Raw genomic sequence first — 20,508 nt, forward strand, 5'->3', positions numbered from 1 at the left:
AAAAGTTTTTGTTGCTATCCAGGAACTTGGACAATGGGAGATATACACAAGACTTTTTACATCGCTGCATGGGTGACATCACAGGTCACATGGTAGCAATGGGCATAGCAACCACAAAACAATACAACCCATAATGACAAACTGAAAACTACCCCAAATTACAACACCGATTCTAGAAATGGATTCCACACATTCTGAAACTTTTGAAAACAAGAAAAGCGACACAGAGATACATGGAATTATAGCAGCAAGGATTTTAAAAAAGTTGATATTCCTGACACCAGCCATGCTACTGGAGAATTAACACCAAATATGACTGACATCATTCCATTTTTTGAAGAAGAGCCAACTAGTAACCCTCCACCTGTTTGGGGTAAGGTGCTGCCACAAGCAGAGGAGTTTAAGTATCTTGGGATCTTGTTCAAAAGTGACAGAAGAAGGGAGCGGGAGATCGACAGGAGGGATGGAGTGGCATCAAGCGGGTGCTGTACTGGTCAGTCTGCATTAGAGTGAGAAGCGCAAATATTCAGGAGGAGCTCACAGTACAGCATCAATAGAAGCCATTTGAGGAGAATCAGACATCTGACTAGGATGCCCACTGGACACCTCCCTAGTGGGGTATCCAACACTTCGGGGCAGACCTGGGACACACTGGACAGATTACAGTAAATCTCTCTGATGGCCTGGGAACACCTCCGTGTTTTTCTGGGAGAGTCAGAGGAGGTGGTGGTGGAAAGGGGTTGCCTGGGCATCTCTGCTTAGATTCACATCCAGGACCTGGATAAGCAGCAGAAAATGGATGGATGGATGGATGGATGGAGCCAGCTAACAAAGAAAGGTATATTTTCTTCTAAAGGACAGAAAAGGCACATAACTGCCTAAATTGCACTCCGGTTAAAAAGAAAAGAAGACTCAACATGCTGTGCCCTGCAGAGGGCACTCTTAAGTTGTCCCTTACCTCCAAATAAAAACAAATGTGCAAAAATGGGGTGGATTTATAAAATCAGCACAAGGCCAACAAGTGGAAATCAACAAGAATAAAACAGATTACAGTGTCCTTCCTGACACTCTTGATCCCTTTAAGCACCTCCTGCAAGTTTATCACCATCTCCTGGGAGCTGAGTGCCTGCCTACACCTACATGCCCAACCCCAAGCCAATTTCCTCCTTGCCAAAGGGCCCCAACCCCGGGTTGGTTTAAGCCAATGCCAGGGAATGATCCTTGCAGTTGCCAATATGCCTCTACTGAGTTCAGAAGTTCCATGGGGACCTGAAGGGCCTGTGACTCCAGAACTCCCCCTAGTGGCCTCTTGTGTCCCTGAAACCCAGACCACCAACCTTCTCGTAAAGGACTAGGCCTGCAGTCCATTACATTGAGGGCCAAGGAGCTTTGTGTAAATGAACAGACTCCCTGCTGCCATCTCTCATTGGCCTTTCTCTTTTATTACTTCCCAAGAGTCATTATATCCTGGGCATTGTCCATTATATTGGGACATTCTTGGTGGTGTTCTACTGTCACTTGTGTTATTAGCATTTTCACATCTGTACCATCCTGACTCCTGTTTTACAAGATATTTAATTGCCTATATGTGTGCAGTCTCCATCAGGCCCGCTGTTATCATGTGGACTGGCAAAAAGTTAAAAGATGTCTGGATGAAGCCCAAAAAGAAATCGGATTGTTTGCCACCACATTAAAGCAAAGCAGACTCTTTCTGTATGTGTCTAGCAAGAGTGCAAGTGTTGGGTGATATCATATCCATAATCCATCCATCCATTTTCCAAACCCGTTTATCCAGGGCAGGGCGGTGGCACAACTGGAGCCTACTCCATGAAATAGGAACAACAGCTGGATTGGCACTAGCCCATTGCAGGATGAACATACACCCACCCAATTTAACAACACCAATCCGCCTAATCTGCCATGTCTTTGAGCTGTAGGAGACAACTGAAGCACCAGAGGAAACACAAATGGACACATGAAACCTACAAGCTGGGAGCACCTTGGGCTTGATCTCGTTTTCTTGTTGCATATCCATGGTCCCCAGTTTAACAGACCACAAAAAGTGGCCAGTATAAGAAAATACTTCTGCAGCACTGTGGCATATGTCCTTGTGATTTGGAGTTTGTTATATTGTAGAAACCTTACTGTGAAAGTCTGTCTCATCTGTGATGTTCCTCTCGATGAGTTTGTGAACCAAGGATTAGGAGCGTATGGATGTATTGTATTGTAAATAACAACCCAAGCAGTTACTAAGATGGCACTGAACAGAAAGTGGTAGCTTTGTTGTCTTAACATTACTTGTGCATAGTCTGCATGGTCTTCCAAGTGGGACACATCTACTGGGCTCTGTGCCCATCCTCACCATGGTCTTCTGCTAGAATGACACAGAAAACACAGTGGGTGCAGGGAGGCTGGATACATGAAGAGAGGTGTCATCGCTAGTGTCTTTTAAGAGAATGTGAGATGTTATGTTACTGGTAACACAGAAGGCCCTCAGTCTTTACAAAGTGGGACGTGACTGCCAGTCTGGAGAATGCAACATTCTGGCATGAGGCTGTCTTTTGTGTTTTTAGCTCCCATCCAGAGCCACCTTATCCGAACTGGCATGTTATTTTCCACCTCAGCTCCACCTGTGTCTGTGGATTTGCTATGTAGAAGCTTTTGTTGGGATCTAAACATTTAGGCAAGAGGGTACATTAAGCACATTGAAGTTTGGTGGACTTTACATTATTTACTATGATGCTGCCACCAGCCTGCTGCAAAGCAGGGGTGGTGTGTTTCGGATAATAAGCAATATTGTTCTTACACCAAACACGTAATTGAGCATGATGGCCAAGAAACTCAATTGTGCTCTCGAAACAGCAGACTTATCCATGCAGTGTGGTTTTTTTTTTTTCTCTTTGCCCCTTTCGCTCAATAAATTTGCAACTAGTGAATACCTGGGAAGCAACTGTTGTCTGCACAGTCTCTCCAGTCTTTGTCCACTGTAGCTTGTAACTTCTTCATTGTTCTCAGAGGTCTTTTGGTGGTCTCCCTCACTTGTTTTCTCCTTTCCCGACCTCTCAGTTTTTATGGACAGCCTGCTCTAGTTAGATTTGCAGCTGTGTTCCCGTCTCTTAGTGATTGTTGTAACAGGATGAAAGGGGTGTTCAGTGATGTGGATGTTGTCTTGTTTGTATTCCCTGACTTGTCTTCTCCACCACCTTTTCACAGAGTCCCTTAGAGTGTTCTCTTGTCTGCACCGTGTAGATTAACGTTTATACTACAGTCGACTGAAACCACAGACGGGTGATCTCCCTGGAACTAATCTGTGTGACAATTGTGACAATGTCGGTGTGTCACCTTAGAGGGAGTGAACACTTAACATGATCATTTGTGTTCTATATCTGTAGTTTGACTCTTTGGTTGAGTTCTGTTTTCACTTTGACTTTAAAGAGTCTTTTTCTTTTGTTCAGTGTCAAAAAAGACAAACTGAATCCACTGTGATCCAATGTGTTGTAATAATAAAATGGGAAAACTGCTTTTCACAGGCACTGTGTGCTGTACTACATGAGATTGTAGCCTTGGCTTATTGATAAATAGACAGGACAGTGACAGCAGTCTGTCGCTGAAGCTGCTCCTCTGTCTGGAGGTGACACTGTTTAGTGGATTCTCCATGATTGACAGGAGCCTGCTCAGCGCACGTCGCTCTGTCACGGATGTCAAACTGTCCAGCTCTGTACCTACAATAGAGCCTGCCTTTCTCACCAGTTTGTCCAGGCGTGAGGCGTCCCTCTTCTTTATGCTGCCTCCCCAGCACACCACCGCGCAGAACAGGACGCTGTTGTGTAGATTGTGAGATCCTGGACTTTGTCTTTTTTGCCATTCATATAAAATTGTCAGACAAGCTGTGAGTTTCTTGGGCAGACCCAATGATCCACTAGAGGCAGGCAGTGTGGTGAAGCTGTTAACCCTGAGGTTGTGGGTACGAATCCTGCTACTGAGGCGGTGTGACCATGAGCACGTCACATGACCTGCCTGCAAGGAAAACCAAAAGCGATGTAACCAGTTGTGTCACAAATGTAAGTTGCTTTGGACAAAGGTAAATGCTACACTTTACGGTTACTTAGCAATGTAGCAAATCTGTACTGCAATAATGACATTCCTGGACGTGATATGTACACTGTCAGGGCACACCTGGATAACATTAGGACATTAGAACACTCTAGACGAGAACAGGCCATTCAGCCCAACAAAGCTCGCCAGTCCTATCCACTTATTCAATTCAACATCAAGTCGAGTTTTGAAAGTCCCTAACGTCTTACTGTCTACAACACTACTTGGTAACTTATTCCAAGTGTCTATCGTTCTTTGTGTAAAGAAAAACCTCCTAATGTTTGTACGAAATTTACCCTTAACAAGTTTCCAACTGTGTCCCCGTGTTCTTGATGAAATTTTAAAATACAAGTCTCGATCCACTGTACTAATTCCCTTCATAATTTTAAACACTTCAATCATGTCACCTTTTAATCTTCTTTTGCTTAAACTGTAAAGGCTCAGCTCTTTTAATCTTTCCTCATAATTCAACCCCTAGTCGCTCTTCTCTGGACCTTTTCTAGTGCTGCTATGTCCTTTTTGTAGCCTGGAGACCAAAACTGCACACAGGACTCAAGATGAGTACATAAAGAATAACATCCCTGGATGTGGCCAATTCCCAGCTAACGTCAGACTCCTGGACATTTTCCATTCTCTGCTATAAGTAGAATTTCCAGACCTTCACAGTACTTCACTATATTTGGACTTTCTGGGCATTTCTAGGTTCTTTTTTTTGCTGGACACTATTAGTACTCTGTAAAGTAAGATATTTTCAATACTCTACTATGTGTAAGATTCTTAGATACTGTCACTTTTCTGGTATATTGTAGACCTCTGGACGCAGTCAGTTCTCTGATACAAAATATCAGGTATTGTCACGAGTTCTATGTGTGAGGATTCCCTGACATGTTACAAATCCTACACATTGTCATCAATTTCCTAATCAATAATTCTGGCCATTGCCAATTCTCTGCTCATATGAGATCCCTGCAGACTGCCACTTCTGTGCTATACTGTAAGTGAGCTGTCTAAAGAACAACTTCCTGGACATGGCCAGTTGCCCACTAAAGTGAGATTACTGGACATTGTCACTGCTCTGCTACAAGTACAACTTTGGTACATTCACAGTACTTCACTATATTTGGGCTTCCTGGACATTGCTTGTGATTTGCTGGACATTATCACCACTGTTATAGAAGAGATTCAAGGACATTTCAGTACTCTAAAAGATTTCTTAGAGATTGTCGGTTTTCTGCTATATTATTTTAGCTCCCTGGACGTGGTCAATTCTCTAGGAGAAAACATCCTTGGGTATTGTTAGTATTCTCTAATGTATGAGATTTTTTGAAGTTCTGCGCACTTGCTGCATACAGAATTAGATATCCTGGACATTATCAGTCAGTTCATATACAACATTCCTGGACATTGCCACTTCTAGACTAATGTGAGATTCCTGGAGATTGTCGCTACTCTGTACTTCACTGTGTTCGAGGATATTTAATCCTTTACACAGAAAAGTTTTAAACTGTCAGTTTTCTGGTTCACTGTCAGATCATTGGACACAATCAGTAAACATTCTTGGCCGCTGGGAGTACGCGCTCTGTCCGGTATTATGTGTCCTGGACATTAGCAGCAATTTCATTGTCAGCATTCCCATATGCCTGAAGACGTTTTCTGAAAAGGGTCAGAACTGTAGGAGACTCTTGGACGTTGTTCACTGTTACATGTAAGAGAACGCTCTCGATATTTTTATATATAACTTTCCCAGCCTATGTTCACACTACATAGTTTAAATGTTCCCTGAACGCTGACTGCGCTCCTCTCTATTAATGTGTATTACATTCTTGCACGTGGTCAATTCCTGGCTATTCAGAGCAGTGAAGCTCTTGGACGTGCCACTAGAAGCTGCCCAGAGTTGTGGCGAGTGCATGGGATTTCACCAGGCTAGTGCTGATGCTCTAACAATACGACTAATTAGGCAGTAGCTTCACCGTGAAGTGTGTGATGAGAATTAATCTTGTGGTTCCAGACGTCACTGAGAGCCGCCTGAAGCTTTTTTTTTTTTTGAAGCCTGCCATTGGCTGTTAGAAAAGCTTCTATTTTTTACCTTTCAACTTGCCTCACACACACTCACACGCTCACACACTCACACACTGTCTTTCTCTCTCCCTCTCATCGAGACCATTTGGAGGTGTTTCGGTGGGTTGGGGCCAATGCAGGGAGCTCTACAGGATATTTTTGGCTTGAAAAATTAATGCGATCTTCATTAAATGAAGGCTTTGCCGGAGATAGCTCTCCAGTGCATAAGGATGGTGGAAATGCTCTGCAGTTTCATGTGAATGCCATGGCTTAGGGGTCGAGAGACTCCAGAAAAGCCGCCTGCTGGGGCAGGGCAAAATTTTAAGGTCAGGCACAGTGGGCGCCGGGTCCTGGGGGAGAGAAACAAGCTGCTGCTAAAGCGCTAATTGCTCTTTAACCCAATAATGAATGTGCATGCTAATCGTGTGGCAAGTGCACCAGGGTGTCTGCAGCACTATATGCCGGTGCTCTGTTTATTTTTCTGTGTTAGTTGAGAGTCTGTGCGCTGCCTTGCATAACCTGCACACAACTCGACGTTAGTCTACCGTGAAGGGCACAATATAGAACGATTTTAAGTCAAACTGAACAAAATATATGATAGCATATTGGTTAGTGCTGCTGCTACATGGATCCAGTGCCTGAGGTTCAGTTTCCGTACCTACACTAGCTGATGTCTGTGTGAAATGTGCATGTTCTCCCTGTGCCGCACTCCTGTTCCTCCAACATCCCCAAACACTTACAGGTTAGGTTAATCGGTGCATCCATATGTGCAAGTAGGCCTCCTAGTGGACTGGAGACCCCCTCCAGGTTTGCTTTCTGCCTTGTGCCTAGTGATGGTGGGATTTGCTTTGGCCTCAACCAGTAGTGACTCTGAATTGATTTAGGAGGGATCATATACAGCAGGGGTGCCCAATGCATCGAACGCGATTGATCGGTAAATCGGAAAGGCAGTGCAGGTAGATCACATTGCATTCAAAAATCATATGTCCTCCCTATGGCATTTGTCACTTGACTGACATACAGGGCGGCCAGTCTGAGATCTCTTTTCTTCTAACACACTGGTCATCCCGCACGCACAATCAAACGCGCGAGTTACTGCAAAACTCTGGTTATCTAAGTGATCTAGTTAGCCTTCCAATTTATATCGACTAAAGAAGGGATTTAAAAAAAAATTGTTGGTTATGGGCTGGATGTGGAATTGGAAGAGGATTTTTTTCTCTCACAATGTCACAATCAAATGCGTTTGTCTGATCTGTCAATCTATCATTGCTATTTCAAAGAAGGAAAATGTGGAAAGGCACTTTCGAACAGTTCATAAAAACTGCAAAACTGACTTCCTTCCGAAAAGTGATCTGAGAAAGAGAAAGGAGAGGGAACTAAAATCGCAGTTAATTGGACATCTGTCATTTTTCATTTGGTTGAATTCAAAAGCAAAGGCAGACACACCGAAGCATCGTTCCGGGTGAGTCACTCGATCATTAAACATAAGAAGTCCTTCCAAGATGGAGACATGATAAAAGATGCCTTTGTTGAGGCAGCTGGCTAGGGAGAAATTCCTGCTGAGATTTCAAGACCCCTGGCCGGAGAAAAAGGAGTTTCTCCTTGTCATTAAACATGCAGAATACAAGCAACTTAATAACGATCAATGGCCGCTAGACTTGGCATTTTTTACCGATCTGACCAACATGTTGAATGAGCTTAATTTACAGCTTCAAGGAAAAAAGAACACCATTGGCAATATGATTAGCTCAGTTAATGCTTTCAAACGAAAAATGCAACATCTGTCCTCAAAGGGTTGATTTGGGGAACATCCAAAACTTCGCGTCAGAGCTGGAGACGCAATGGAAGACATGTGCGCAACTTGACAGCATATGCTAGACAGAGCAGATTGAAAATTGTCTGTCAGACTTTATCTAATGGAAAAAAAGTAACGATTCGAGTGTTGCACAATGCAGTGGAGTAAGAGTAGCATTTCTTCTTCACAAATGTACTCAAGTAAAGTAACAAGTATATTGCAGTAAAACTACTCATAGAAGTACAATTTTTTAAAAACGTTACTCAAGTAAATGTAATGGAGTAAATGTAACTCGTTACTACCCACCTCTGATACTCAGTATATATATAGCATTGTTAATGTAGGTAGATCATTTTGATCTGGTCATTTTAAAAGTAGCCGAAAAAATGTGGGCACCCCTGATATACAGTACAGTATTTTCTTTTTTCATATCATCCATTATCCAACCCGCTATATCCTAACTACAGGGTCACGGGGTTCTGCTGGAGCCAATCCCAGCCAACACAGGGCGCAAGGCAGGAAACAAACCCTGGGCAGGGCACCAGCCCACCACAGGGCACACACACCAAGCACAATTTAGGATCGCCAATCTACCTAACCTGCATGTCTTTGGACTGTGGGAGGAAACCCACGCAGACACGTGGAGAACATGCAAACTCCACGCAGGGAGGACCCGGGAAGCGAACCCAGGACTCCTTACTGTGAGGCAGCAGTGCTACCCACTGCGCCACCGTGCCACCTTTTTCAGTATCACATTGCAAAAAATTACATTTCTTTAAACTGCTGTCATTTGGTGGCTTCCATGTAAGGCCACCGTGGTCAGGACTTTGAGACCACTGAGACCTCATACAATGGGGGGGCACACACATGTGATGGTCACAGCAGCAACCTCATATCTCTTAGGATCTGGGGCCTTCTGTTGGGGGTGCTGCCATGCTTTCTCTACCCCAATATTGTACCTCTTTCCTTTGGGGTAGTAAGCACTACCCCAATATATCTGAGTCCAATCTACCTAACCAATGTATCGTCGTAACCCTTGCTTGGTTACCTTTAGACAGCCAGATGTCTGCTTTATTGATATTTCTGACACAGACTGGATTCCATGTAAAAAGATGAAGATGGAATGAAAGTGAACAGAGAGCCACATTCAGAAGTGATGTAGTTCTTAAATTGGTATGAAAAATTGGTTACATATTATCATATCAGTCTGACCAGCCCGAGACCATTCTTCTGTGAGATCTGTCCATACATCAGTTATGGCTTTTTGGATGTTTTTAAATCCCTCTCATTCATTTCATGGCAAAACCAAACAGGTCTACAAGTAGTCATCTACTCGGACCACATGCTGTCCTCTATTTTAACAGGCCGTGATGTCTCGCGATTTCTGGATGATGTTCTTTCATGTGTGCTGATCGTTTCAGAGAACTGTCTGTGTAAATGTGAGATCAGAGCCCGTATTTATCAAGCGTCTCAGAATCACTCCTAGAAATCAGACTAAAAGTTACACTAGGATAAGAATTTGTCCCACGTCAGAGAAGGCCATGACAAGTATTTACAAAGCATCCTGCTCCCACTCCCAGCTAAAAGTAGGAATTCACATTTCAGAATTAATGTTGTATTCATTTTACGGCACCATTTGCCACAAATTGCCACTCATGATGATGTTTTGAAGTCTACTGTTACTGATGCTAAGGCTTCACCACAAAGATAATAATAATCTACTCTCTCACTATATATATATATACTGTATAATCCTAAGCCTAAAAGTGCAACAATTTTATGTGGCATTTTTATGTCACGCTTTATTTTTTTATTTATTTATTAATTTTATTACAATCAATACATAGCAATCAAGTTTTTACGAAAAAAAGAACTATGTTAAGAACAGATCGATCCCCACTCCTGAGAGAGAGAGCAAGTCAAACGGTGTAAAATTTAAGGCTTGTAAAAATACCTAAATTAATAAATTCTCTGTGCTTTATATTTTTTATGTCACGCTTTAAATCGGGCTTATTTTAAAACCTACATATATATGTTTGGTATCATTCTTTTCAGAATTTATTGAACTCTAATGTGATGTTGTTAGATTTTCAGATACTTGTTCCGTTTTTAAATTATAAACTAAAAAATATCAAGAACTCACATCCTGTGAGACGAGACTTTGTGCCAAAAGATTTAACCACGCCCGGGACCAGAAATAAAAGGCAAAGAGTAGGACAGCTGCTGTACAGGCTTTTAAATGGTCGAAGTGCCGCACGAGATTCAGATCATACAGCACGGTAGCGACAATCCAGCAGCTGATCAAGCAAAGAGGAGGTAAAAAAAAAAACTGTTTTTGTTTCCCATTGTATCACCGTTTAAGAGGGGATTTCAGAGGAGCGACTGCGTCTACTTTAGACTTTACAACGCAAGTGGCAGAGGTGTGAAGTGGCTGGCACGTAGCACAGGCCAGGGTGGTTGGCGAGCAAAGCAAGCAGGGGGCGAACCCCCTAGTAATAATAATAAGGGAAGAAGAAGCAGGAAAACATAATAAGGCAGGATAGTGTGCTGAGCTGCTAGTAATTGTTGCCACTTGATCACAACAATATCAAGATTAATACAGTAATGAGTACCAAGATAGAAAGACCAAGAAACACCCACCGACTGAGACTAAAGCCTGATAACAGGCATGTTTATTTGACAATGAATGATCCACAGCTGTACTTTCAGTAGAATCATTTTTCCACTTATAACCACAAGAAGCACCTCATAAAGTAAGAGTTACTGGAACTAGCCGTGGCTATCAGTCGCAATGCTTTACTTATCCGATGCCCTGAGACTCTGTTGGTGTGTGGAGTGCAGGCCTCAGCGTACCTGTGTGACATTACGCTGTCAACCACCCATCCAGGCCATTCAGGGTCATATGCTGGCTACTACAGTACAGTTTGTACCCATGACCAGCTGTGTGTTGCTTCTGTGATATCTCTTGCAATCCCTATAAGTGTGCTCATCCACACGAGGGGCAATGAACTTTATGTGTGTGTCAGTTTGCATGAATGCACCTTGCTTTAATATCAGCTCACAAGGAGTCATGGGGAGATGTATAATCTGTGGATTAACTCACATATTGTAAGAGAATTCCGGGTTTGATGCAAAATTCAAGAAATAGTCTGTTGTCCATCCATCCCGTTAAATCCTAACTACAGGGTCACGGGGGTCTGCTGGAGCCAATCCCAGCCTACACAGGGTGCAAGGCAGGAAACAAATCCCGGACAAGGCACCAGCCCACCGCAAGGCACACACACACACACCAAGCACAATTTATGACCACCAATACACCTAACCTTCATGTCTTTGGACTGTGGCAGGAAACCAGAGCACTGGGAGGGAACCCACGCCAACACGGGGAGAACATGCAAACTCCACGCAGGGAGGACCGGGGTCTCCTAACTGTGAGGCAGCAGCGCTACCCACTGTGCCACTCTGCCACCCATAGTCTGTTGTGAGATACCCAAATCATTGCTATTGGAAAGCTGCATTTTCCCTGTGGCCAAAACATAACCAACACTTTCATTTTAGCTGACAGTGGGTGGCTTTTCTGTGTAGATGGATTGATCATTTAACAAACAAGATTTGTTATGAATATTATTCTGACACTTTCAAATCAACATCTTGTTACAAGTTCACTGTTGTCTAGCATTTCCAAAACATTTCACATTTCCCGGGATGTGTGTGCCAATCTCTGCCTGAATGTCATCTTCTGGCAGCCCCTAGAGAGTTAGGACACCTCACGTGCTCTCCTAAATCCTGGTGAAGTTAGGAGAACTTTCCTAAATTAGGAAAACTGATAAAATGCTTTTACTCCAAGTATGGCCAAATTTGCACCACTCTGAGAAGTTTGAACCAGTTAGGACTGTTTTCTATACTCTGAAACACTTGATAAATACGGGCGCAGATGCATCAAGCGTAAATGTGAACATTCTGGTTAAAGACTGTGTCTTCCAGTAGTGGTGTTGTGTGAATGTTTTTTCTAAGGTCAAGTGTTTGTTTTTGTGATCAGTAACAATGAGCCATGATGTGGCAGAATGAAGGAGCGCACTCTCCTATGCTGTATTAAAGGCCAGAGAGAGCTAAGGCAGGGAAATATTTGTCACTGGTGGTAAAAGATAGTAACACAATTATGACTTTTTCATCATTATCTATCTATCTATCTATCTATCTATCTATCTATCTATCTATCTATCTATCTATCTATCTATCTATCTATCTATCATATAGTGCCTTTCATATCTATCTATCTATCTATGTATCTATCTATCTATCTATCTATCTATCTAGAAATATCAAGGCCAACCATCTAGAGTACATTAGGGTCCTGGAGTGGCTTGGATTTTATAATGAAGTAGAGGATTGTTCTCTGGATTTGAAACATAAACACAGACACACACTATGACACATTTACTAGAAAAAAAGTATACGGGGAAAAAAAGATGAGCTAACAAAATAAAAAAAAAATCAGAATCACCAAATCCTGCAATCTATCTATCTATCTATCTATCTATCTATCTATCTATCTATCTATCTATCTATCTATCTATCTATCTATCTATCTATCTATCTTATCTACCTGTTTATCCATTTATTAGAGCGACTTTCTCTCTGTTGGTTACGGCCCAATTAAACAGGTTGTGGCCACACATCAAAAGTGTCCTAGATGACTTTTTCAATACACCACCATAACGCCACCTCACTGCACCTCCAGAGCTCTCTCAGGCCATCAGGTGGAGTACTGAGAGGACAGCCTAAGGTGGCGGTGGCAGTCAAACAGGCTTTGGCTCCTTTTATACAGCCAGTATGGATTCACACATGTGGCAGCACATCCATTGCTAGCTGCTGCTGCTGCTGCTGCTGCCTTGTGCCCAGGACTGCCTTGCTAGTCTACATCTTCCCATCACGCTGTAATGAACAAATCAAGTACATTAAACTGACAGATGGAGATTTCACATTAGCTGTAGAGATATAGGAAGTCAACTTTTGCACTAGAACACGTGCAGGATATTGAATTATTTCCTCACTGTGTTAATGTTTTCCTTGATTGCTTTTTATGATTTCAGTCACCTCCCCTGTGTCCTGTCACTAGAATGACTCTTTAATGGTGAACCGTTGCTGTGATAGACAAGGATGGGCATGGCAGGATATCCCTGCTACCCTGAAGTTGATAGGCAGGTTAGGAGATGGATGACTGGATGGATGGATGGATGATGTGATCCCTATACCTGAATGAAGTCTAATTTCATCAAAGCAATGAGGCGTTCATCCCAGATCTCGGCAGGGAGGAGGCTGAACTATAAAAGAAGCACGCTTACAGGCGGAAAGAAGTAAAGATGAGGATGAGGTGTCTTTTTTCAGACTTGGCTCTTTAATCATCTTTATCTTTTAAAATGGCCACACATCAAAAGCCTCCTGAGTGTCGTTTAGTGGCAGCAGGTTTAATCAATACTCCCAGGCGGGAATCATTAAAATGGACTCCACTGACGAGGGCCTTATTCCCAGTGTGTTGACTTCTCACATGGATTGCAGTATATTTTTATTACAATATCATTTGCTTATGAGGCACCATATTTGATTTCATAACAAAATGTTTTTCCTACTTATGAATATTTCATATCATCAAACATTTGAGTTGCTGTGAAATGCTGTGGTGCAGATGTTAGCCCCTTTGCTGTACAGGCTTAGAAACCAGGTCTTAAATCCTGGCCTGGTCACTCACTGTGTGGTGCTTACAAGTTCTACAGTATGTGTGATCTGTCGGGTTTTCCTGTGGGTCCTCCCACATCCTCACAGCATGCAGAAAGTAGACAGGAGTATAAGGAGATAAGGCTCAAGGTGAAGAGAGAGGTGGCGAAGGCTAAAGAAAAGCCATATGATGAGTTATATGAGACATTGGACACTAAGGAGGGAGAAAAGGACCTGTACTGATTGGCTAGACAGAGGGACCAAGCTGGGAAAGATGTGCAGCAGGTTAGGGTGATAAAGGATAAAGAGAGTGTGCTGAGAAGATGGAAAGAGCACTTTGAGAGGCTTATGAATGGAGAGAGAGAGAGAGAGGTTGGACGATGTGGAGATAGTGACTCAGGAATTGCAACAGATTAACAAGGAAGAAGTAACGTCAGCGATGAAGAGGATGGGAGGTTTAGGGAGAAAGTGAGACAGGCACTGGGTGGTAGTGAAGAGTTACCAGACAGTTGTGAAACTACAGCAGATGTAGTAAGGGTGACAGCAAGAAGATTGCTTGGTGTGACATCTGCACAGAGGAAGGAGGAAAAGGAAACCTGGTGGTGGAAGGGGGAAGTACAGGAGAATATACAGAGGAAGAGGATGGTGAAGAAGAAGTGGGATAGTCAGGACTGGTAACTGTATATTTGCACTATGTGAGGGGGCCCTGTGATGGACTGGTGTCCTGCACTGCGCTGGTTCCTGCCTTGTCTTTGATGCTGCTATGCTAGGCTCCATGCTGCCCTGGAACTGGAATAAGCAAGCTAATGAAATAGATTGAAAGCCTGGACACCAAAGCTCCAATGGCTTGCTCACAGTCTCCCAGCTGACCCATTTAGGTGTCATTTAACTGCTACAACTTAATATGGTTGCACATATTGGTCTACTGAAGCAGCACCCCTCACTGACAGGTGCAAGGAAATGGCCAACTTTGGTTATGAAAGCAGACTTTCTTGCATAGAAATCCACCCCATTTGTCTTCACTACCCTTTGCTGCCGATGTAAAGATAAACCATTTGAAAGATGAAGGCAGCCACTCTTGTCCCACCACTTTATTTGAGCAGAAAGCAAATAACATCGTTGGGCTAATCACTCTCATCCTCTTTTTACGTATTGGATTTTGCAGTCGACTCTTATAACACTCTGTAGAGACCCAGATGCCAATGTGACCTACTCAGGACTGGTGGGATTTGCAATCAGACATCCTGTGGCTTCACTTTCTGGTTCTAATGCTTGGCCTGATTATAAACTTCATAGTGGTTCAATACAGCATCACATAATGCTGGGTGGGATGGACGTGTGATGGTCTGTTGATTTACAGTGTACGAGCTTCTCTGCCGCCTGTGGAAAGTTTCGCAAGCCATTTTATATTTGTACCTATCCATACGTCATCTTACGTGTCCTGGCAGTTTGGACGTTAACTTGTTAACAGTAAGTAGCATGTGAATTGCATCCATTGATGTGTCCATGGTCTTTTGGTTCCTTGTGCTTCATTCTTGATCAGACACTTCAGTGCATAGCTGATATAAACAGCCTCTGAGGGGGTCTGCTAATTAATAATACTTGGACTCTTCGATTGAGTTACATGATACCCAAAGGCCTTTACCTTCTGTAACTACTCTAATGTTTATATTCAGCGTATCGGGATCTTGACAGTTTAAAAAATAATTGGACATGTTCCACTTTTGAAAGTAATCAATGAGCGACTCTATGTCTGTTCATTCGGAGCACTTTTCTGGAACACTTTAAATATGGAAAGACCAGATAGAGAAAGGTGCACAACCCTTTTGCTGGATGAGTGGTCCACCTACCAGTCATCATGGAAATAAAGGTGTGGGGGAGCAGCAGAATGTAAGTAGATGGACTGTAACCAGTGAGATCAGTCCGCATCACTCACTGACTTGCTTTGCAAACACACCCGAGCATCTTGATGTTGTGCTGGGTGGGTGAATGGTTGGACAGAGGGTGGGGTGCTTCTGCATTTCTTTTTCTGATCCGGAAAATGAAGGTAAGCAGCACTTTATTGCTATAATCATCCCGCTTTAATTACACTGAGGATTGACGGCTACCTGCTGTTACCCATAAGAACTCCGTCAATTAATGGAAACCATATCATTATGTACTATTTTACACAGGGGATCGCACAGTAGCTCAGAGCTCCAGGGGCATGGGCTCGATTGCAGGCTCAGGCATAGTGTGTGTGAAGTTGCACATTGTTCCCGTGTCTATGCAGGTTGTCTCTTAATATTTTGGTCTCCTGCCCCATCACAGGGTTAATAAGCATGTCAGACCACATGGTCCGGTGTGCATGAGTGTGTGGTGGCATGAAGTGGGCATTCCATGAGGGGGTCCCTTCATCAAGTGTGCTCCCTGTAACCATCTAATGGGTCCAGAAAAAGCCACATGGGTGACAGCTGTCAGGTCATGCAGTTTAGTCTTAATAAACAAGTATAAACAACCTTTCTGATATGTTTTTTTTTATTTTTGTTAACAGTTTTTAATGTTGTCATATTATGCTGGATCCAACATCCTGGGCTTAATCTCACACCTGTTTTTTGTCTGTGTGGCAGATCCATGTTCTCCTTGTGTGTTTGATTTTTACTCAGGTTTTCCTCCCATAGATGTGCATGTTAGGCTAATTGATGGCCCCCAACTGTTTTTTTTTTACCTAAAAAGCATTAAAGTGATATATAATCTCAATGTATAATGTTTTGACATTTAATTTCCAAAAAGAAATTTTAATATAAAGAGTTCTAAAACAACACAGACAAACTCTCTATACCTTTTCTTGCCATCATCTTTCATACTTTGTCCCATCCATATACAGTAATCCCTCCTCGATCGCGGGGATTGCGTTCCAGAACCCCCCGCGATAGATGAAAATCCGCGAAGTAGAAACCATATGTTTGTATGGTTATTTTTATATATTTTAAGCCCTTATAAACTCTCCCACATAGTTAATATTATTAGAGCCCTCCAGACATGAAATAACACCCTTTAGTCAAAAGTTTAAACTGTGCTCCATGACAAGACAGAGATGACAGTTCTTTCTCACAATTAAAAGAATGCAAACATATATTCCTCTTCAAAGAATGTGTGTCAGGAGCAGAGAATGTCAGAGAGAGAGAGCGCGAGAATAAAGCAAACAATCAAAAAATCAATACGTGAATCTGGGCTTTTAAGTATGCCGAAGCACCGCGATAAAGCAGCATTTTTTAGAGGAGCGTCCGTATCTTCTAAGCAAACAGCCTCTGTGCAAACAGCCCCTCTGCTCACATTTCCTCCGTCAGGCAGAGAGAGTGAGAGAGACAGAGAAAAGCAAACAATCAAGCACCGCGCGGGAAGCATATCTTATATCATTGAGGAGTTTTAGTTAATATGTAATACATGCTCTGATTGGGTAGCTTCTAAGCCATCCGCCAATAGCGTCCCTTGTATGAAATCAACTGGGCAAAGAAACTGAGGAAGCATGTAGCATAAATTAAAAGACCCATTGTCTGCAGAAATCCGCGAACCAGCAAAAAATCCGTGATATATATTTAGATATGCTTACATTTAAAATCCGCGATAGAGTGAAGCCGCGAAAGTCGAAGTGCGATATAGCGAGGGATTACTGTAACACAGGTACTATGGAAGTTGGATGTTGAGATTTAATTACTAGATAAGTCGGAACTTATAATTTCTGGTATTTTATAATGTCACTCGTATAAGTCGAAGGTGGAAAACTCACGCTATTGGTCCAAGGAATTATGATATGCTATCGCCCACCTGAGAGAGTAACCACGGAGCACACTGCCTTTATTTCTATGACGGTGCAGCAATGCGCTGTATCAGCGTGTGCTCCAAACCTCTCTCTCTCTCTCTCTCTATTGAGCCTACGTGACCACACAGTAATACCTGGACTATTCCGAAGCGACGTTTGCGCTGTTTTGTGAGTCTCACACCCTCATACACCTTTATGGTAAGAGCATCCATTATCTACGATGGAGCGCTCAATCAGAAGAAAATATGAAGCTGGTTTGAAATTAAACTTCGTTGAAGTAGTGAAAGAAATTGGTAGCAAAATCCGATCCGTCTGAGAAACTGATGCAAGATTGGCGGCAGCAAGAAGATGTAAAAAAATAAAATGTGTCGCATTTTTGAACGGGCGGAGTCTGGTTTTATGATCGATTTTTTGGATTTCAAGGCCCGACTTATACGCGAGTATATACGGTACTTGACACATTTTATCATATAAACAACAGTAAATACTAGCAGTAGTAATAGTAGAAGTTCGTAGCATTGTCACGTATACAGAGTACACGCTGCTGCTTTCCAACAACACTGAAAACACGAATGTATTAATATACTAAAAAACGACATCTTATTTAAAAGAAAATACAAATCAGCTTACCTTATGGGTTTACCTCCCTGTTTCTATACCATTTGTTAAGTGACACTCCTGAAAAAAAACCTGAGAAAAACTCCACTATAGTTAGCCGTGGGCCTGTCTTTCTCTGAGACTACGGCACTTGAACCTCTGTAGTCCTCAACAGGGGGACATAATCCAGAACTTCACAATTCCTGATGGACTGAATGGCCTTTTTTCATTTGCAGTGCAGTGCTTTCAGTAAGTCTATCTTCAACTATGATGAGCCCGAGTTAACGGAACTGAATGTGTTTAGTGCTGATGTAGCATCAAGGAAGACATCTGCAGGGACCGGGTGATAAATAGCTTGGCCACACTGGACTTTCAGAGATTTGCATATTGACAATATATTTATGACAATATTTGGAACTTTTACATGAAAAATGAGACAACTCTCGTTTATGAACGCCTTCTGAAGTGTGCTGAGGTTTAGCTTATGTAGACGTGGGCTTTGACGTTCAGTAAGTTCTTCCAGGGGGTGGAAAGGTAGCTTAAACCTACTAAAGTGTATATTGTTTGCATAATCAACAAATATAAAAGAATCTGAGGTATCAACACATGCCCTGGTAATTTTAATTTTAACACCTTCTTCCATACTGTGCATCAGCCTTTGCTCATTTTCATGAATCTTTTGCTACCAGGTAGAGTGGTGTGTTGAAAATTCCAGCTTACTTACTGCCATACTTTTTTTTTTTCAGGCCGACGCCAAGATGGTTTGCGATGTGGTCAGTCGAATGGAGGACACAGAGCCCTTCTCTCCTGAGCTGCTTACGGCGATGATGAGACTCTGGGCGGATTCGGGAATCCAAGAATGTTTTAACCGATCCCGTGAATATCAACTTAATGACTCTGCCAAATAGTGAGTATAACATCACTGTCCCATTTTTGAATCATCATACGTGACAATATGTATACGGCAGGGCAATGAAATCTGTTTGTAAAGCAGGTTTTGATTTTGGAGCTGCCTTGCTAAAGTGCGCCAAACAACTCCAATTGTTAGTAACTGCATAAACCACCATATTCAAATCATTTTAATATCCACTGATAATTTTGGAAACAATGCATTTAAACTTAGGCTAATTGCAATTTATTGTGAATTGCTTTGTAGAGTGCTTTGTGATAGTGATCACCTAAACATGTAAGATAACTACGGGGCTCTGTCCCCTGCATGCTTTGCTCACCAACCCCTGGGCGGGTGCTACGCACTAGCCACTTGGCAGCTCAGCCGCTCACGTATGGGGAAGCGGATGTATAATTTAAACAGATTGTTATTTTCATGGGAATTGTTACATATGCATAATAGAACTATTTTACACTACAGCGAGTAAATAACCATAGTTAAAAATATTAAAACGTAATAAATTGAAATAAAATTATGTTTCATGTTGCATTAGAGCTTTTCGTTGAGTTATACGTTTTCATTCTGTATGGCTTTGAAATTAATATGCAAATACTTTTTTAAACTTCTGTCTTTGGTATCTCCGTCTTTTGAAACTATTTTCGCTGAGAATTTGTCACATGTAAATGCGACCGTGATCTTTCGGATTCATATAGTAATCCAAGAAAACTTCTTTGTCCATGTTTTGCATATGAATTTCGTGTAAAGTGCAATACTTTTGGACATATGGATATGTATCCATTAATGACTGTAGAATTTCTAATATGTCCAATCATTTAACTCGTTCGATTCTATGTTGCATCACTTCTCCGTTATCATAAATATAAACCTAACCAAATTGTGGTTTCTTCGAAATTCAAGTTGTAGCAGCTTTAATTGTTGCGGGACTACAGATTCTCATAGTGTATGGTCCTGAATTGTGTAAATCTACGTTTTGAGCACTGAATGTTGCGATTGCGAACAGATTATTGTAGATGCAGATATTTTGCCTGTAGTGTTTGTGGATTTCACTTTCACCAAACAACAAATCTTTTAATTCTCGTGGATACGCCTCTTCATTGGGAAGAAACACTACTTTCCCTGATGGCAACACGAATTAGACGATCTACAAGTCTCTGACTTAAACTTTAAAGTCAAACAATATCTACATACTTCTGTGATATCACCTATGTCCATATATTCAATCGCTTTTTGCTGTTCCGTTATTTCACCAAGTAATAATTTCCGTTTGTTAGCGCTAATGCAAACTTTACTATCTGTTTTTTGTGACTTTCAAATTTTAGTACTTTCATAATCTCTAACTTGCTCTGCATGTTTTTGAACCTCTTTACGACGTTCTACTTTGTCTTCTACTCTTTGTCTTTTATTTCCGACCCTGCTTGAACCTGCTCAGTTTTCAATGCCACTTGGTCTGGGCTAATTATTACTTTCCTTATTTTCCAAATTTGCACTTAGATTATTATTGTTCTTTTTTTAATTCTTTTCTCTCCAACGCTTCTG

The 20,508-nt window shown here is 42.1% G+C and overlaps 1 protein-coding gene across 2 annotated transcripts in view; it reads left to right on the plus strand.

Annotated features, from left to right (window-relative positions):
- The window catches only part of gnao1a (guanine nucleotide binding protein (G protein), alpha activating activity polypeptide O, a), a 347,630-nt gene that overhangs the window by 277,663 nt on the left and 49,459 nt on the right, over positions 1-20,508 (plus strand). For both annotated transcript variants that reach the window (XM_039763003.1, XM_039763002.1), the window contains exon 4: positions 18,809-18,969. In XM_039763003.1, coding sequence (XP_039618937.1) covers positions 18,809-18,969 — 161 coding nt within the window. The remainder of the gene's footprint in view (positions 1-18,808; positions 18,970-20,508) is intronic.

Source organism: Polypterus senegalus, chromosome 9, assembly GCF_016835505.1.
Source record: "Polypterus senegalus isolate Bchr_013 chromosome 9, ASM1683550v1, whole genome shotgun sequence".
In the NCBI taxonomy this organism is placed as follows: domain Eukaryota; kingdom Metazoa; phylum Chordata; class Cladistia; order Polypteriformes; family Polypteridae; genus Polypterus; species Polypterus senegalus.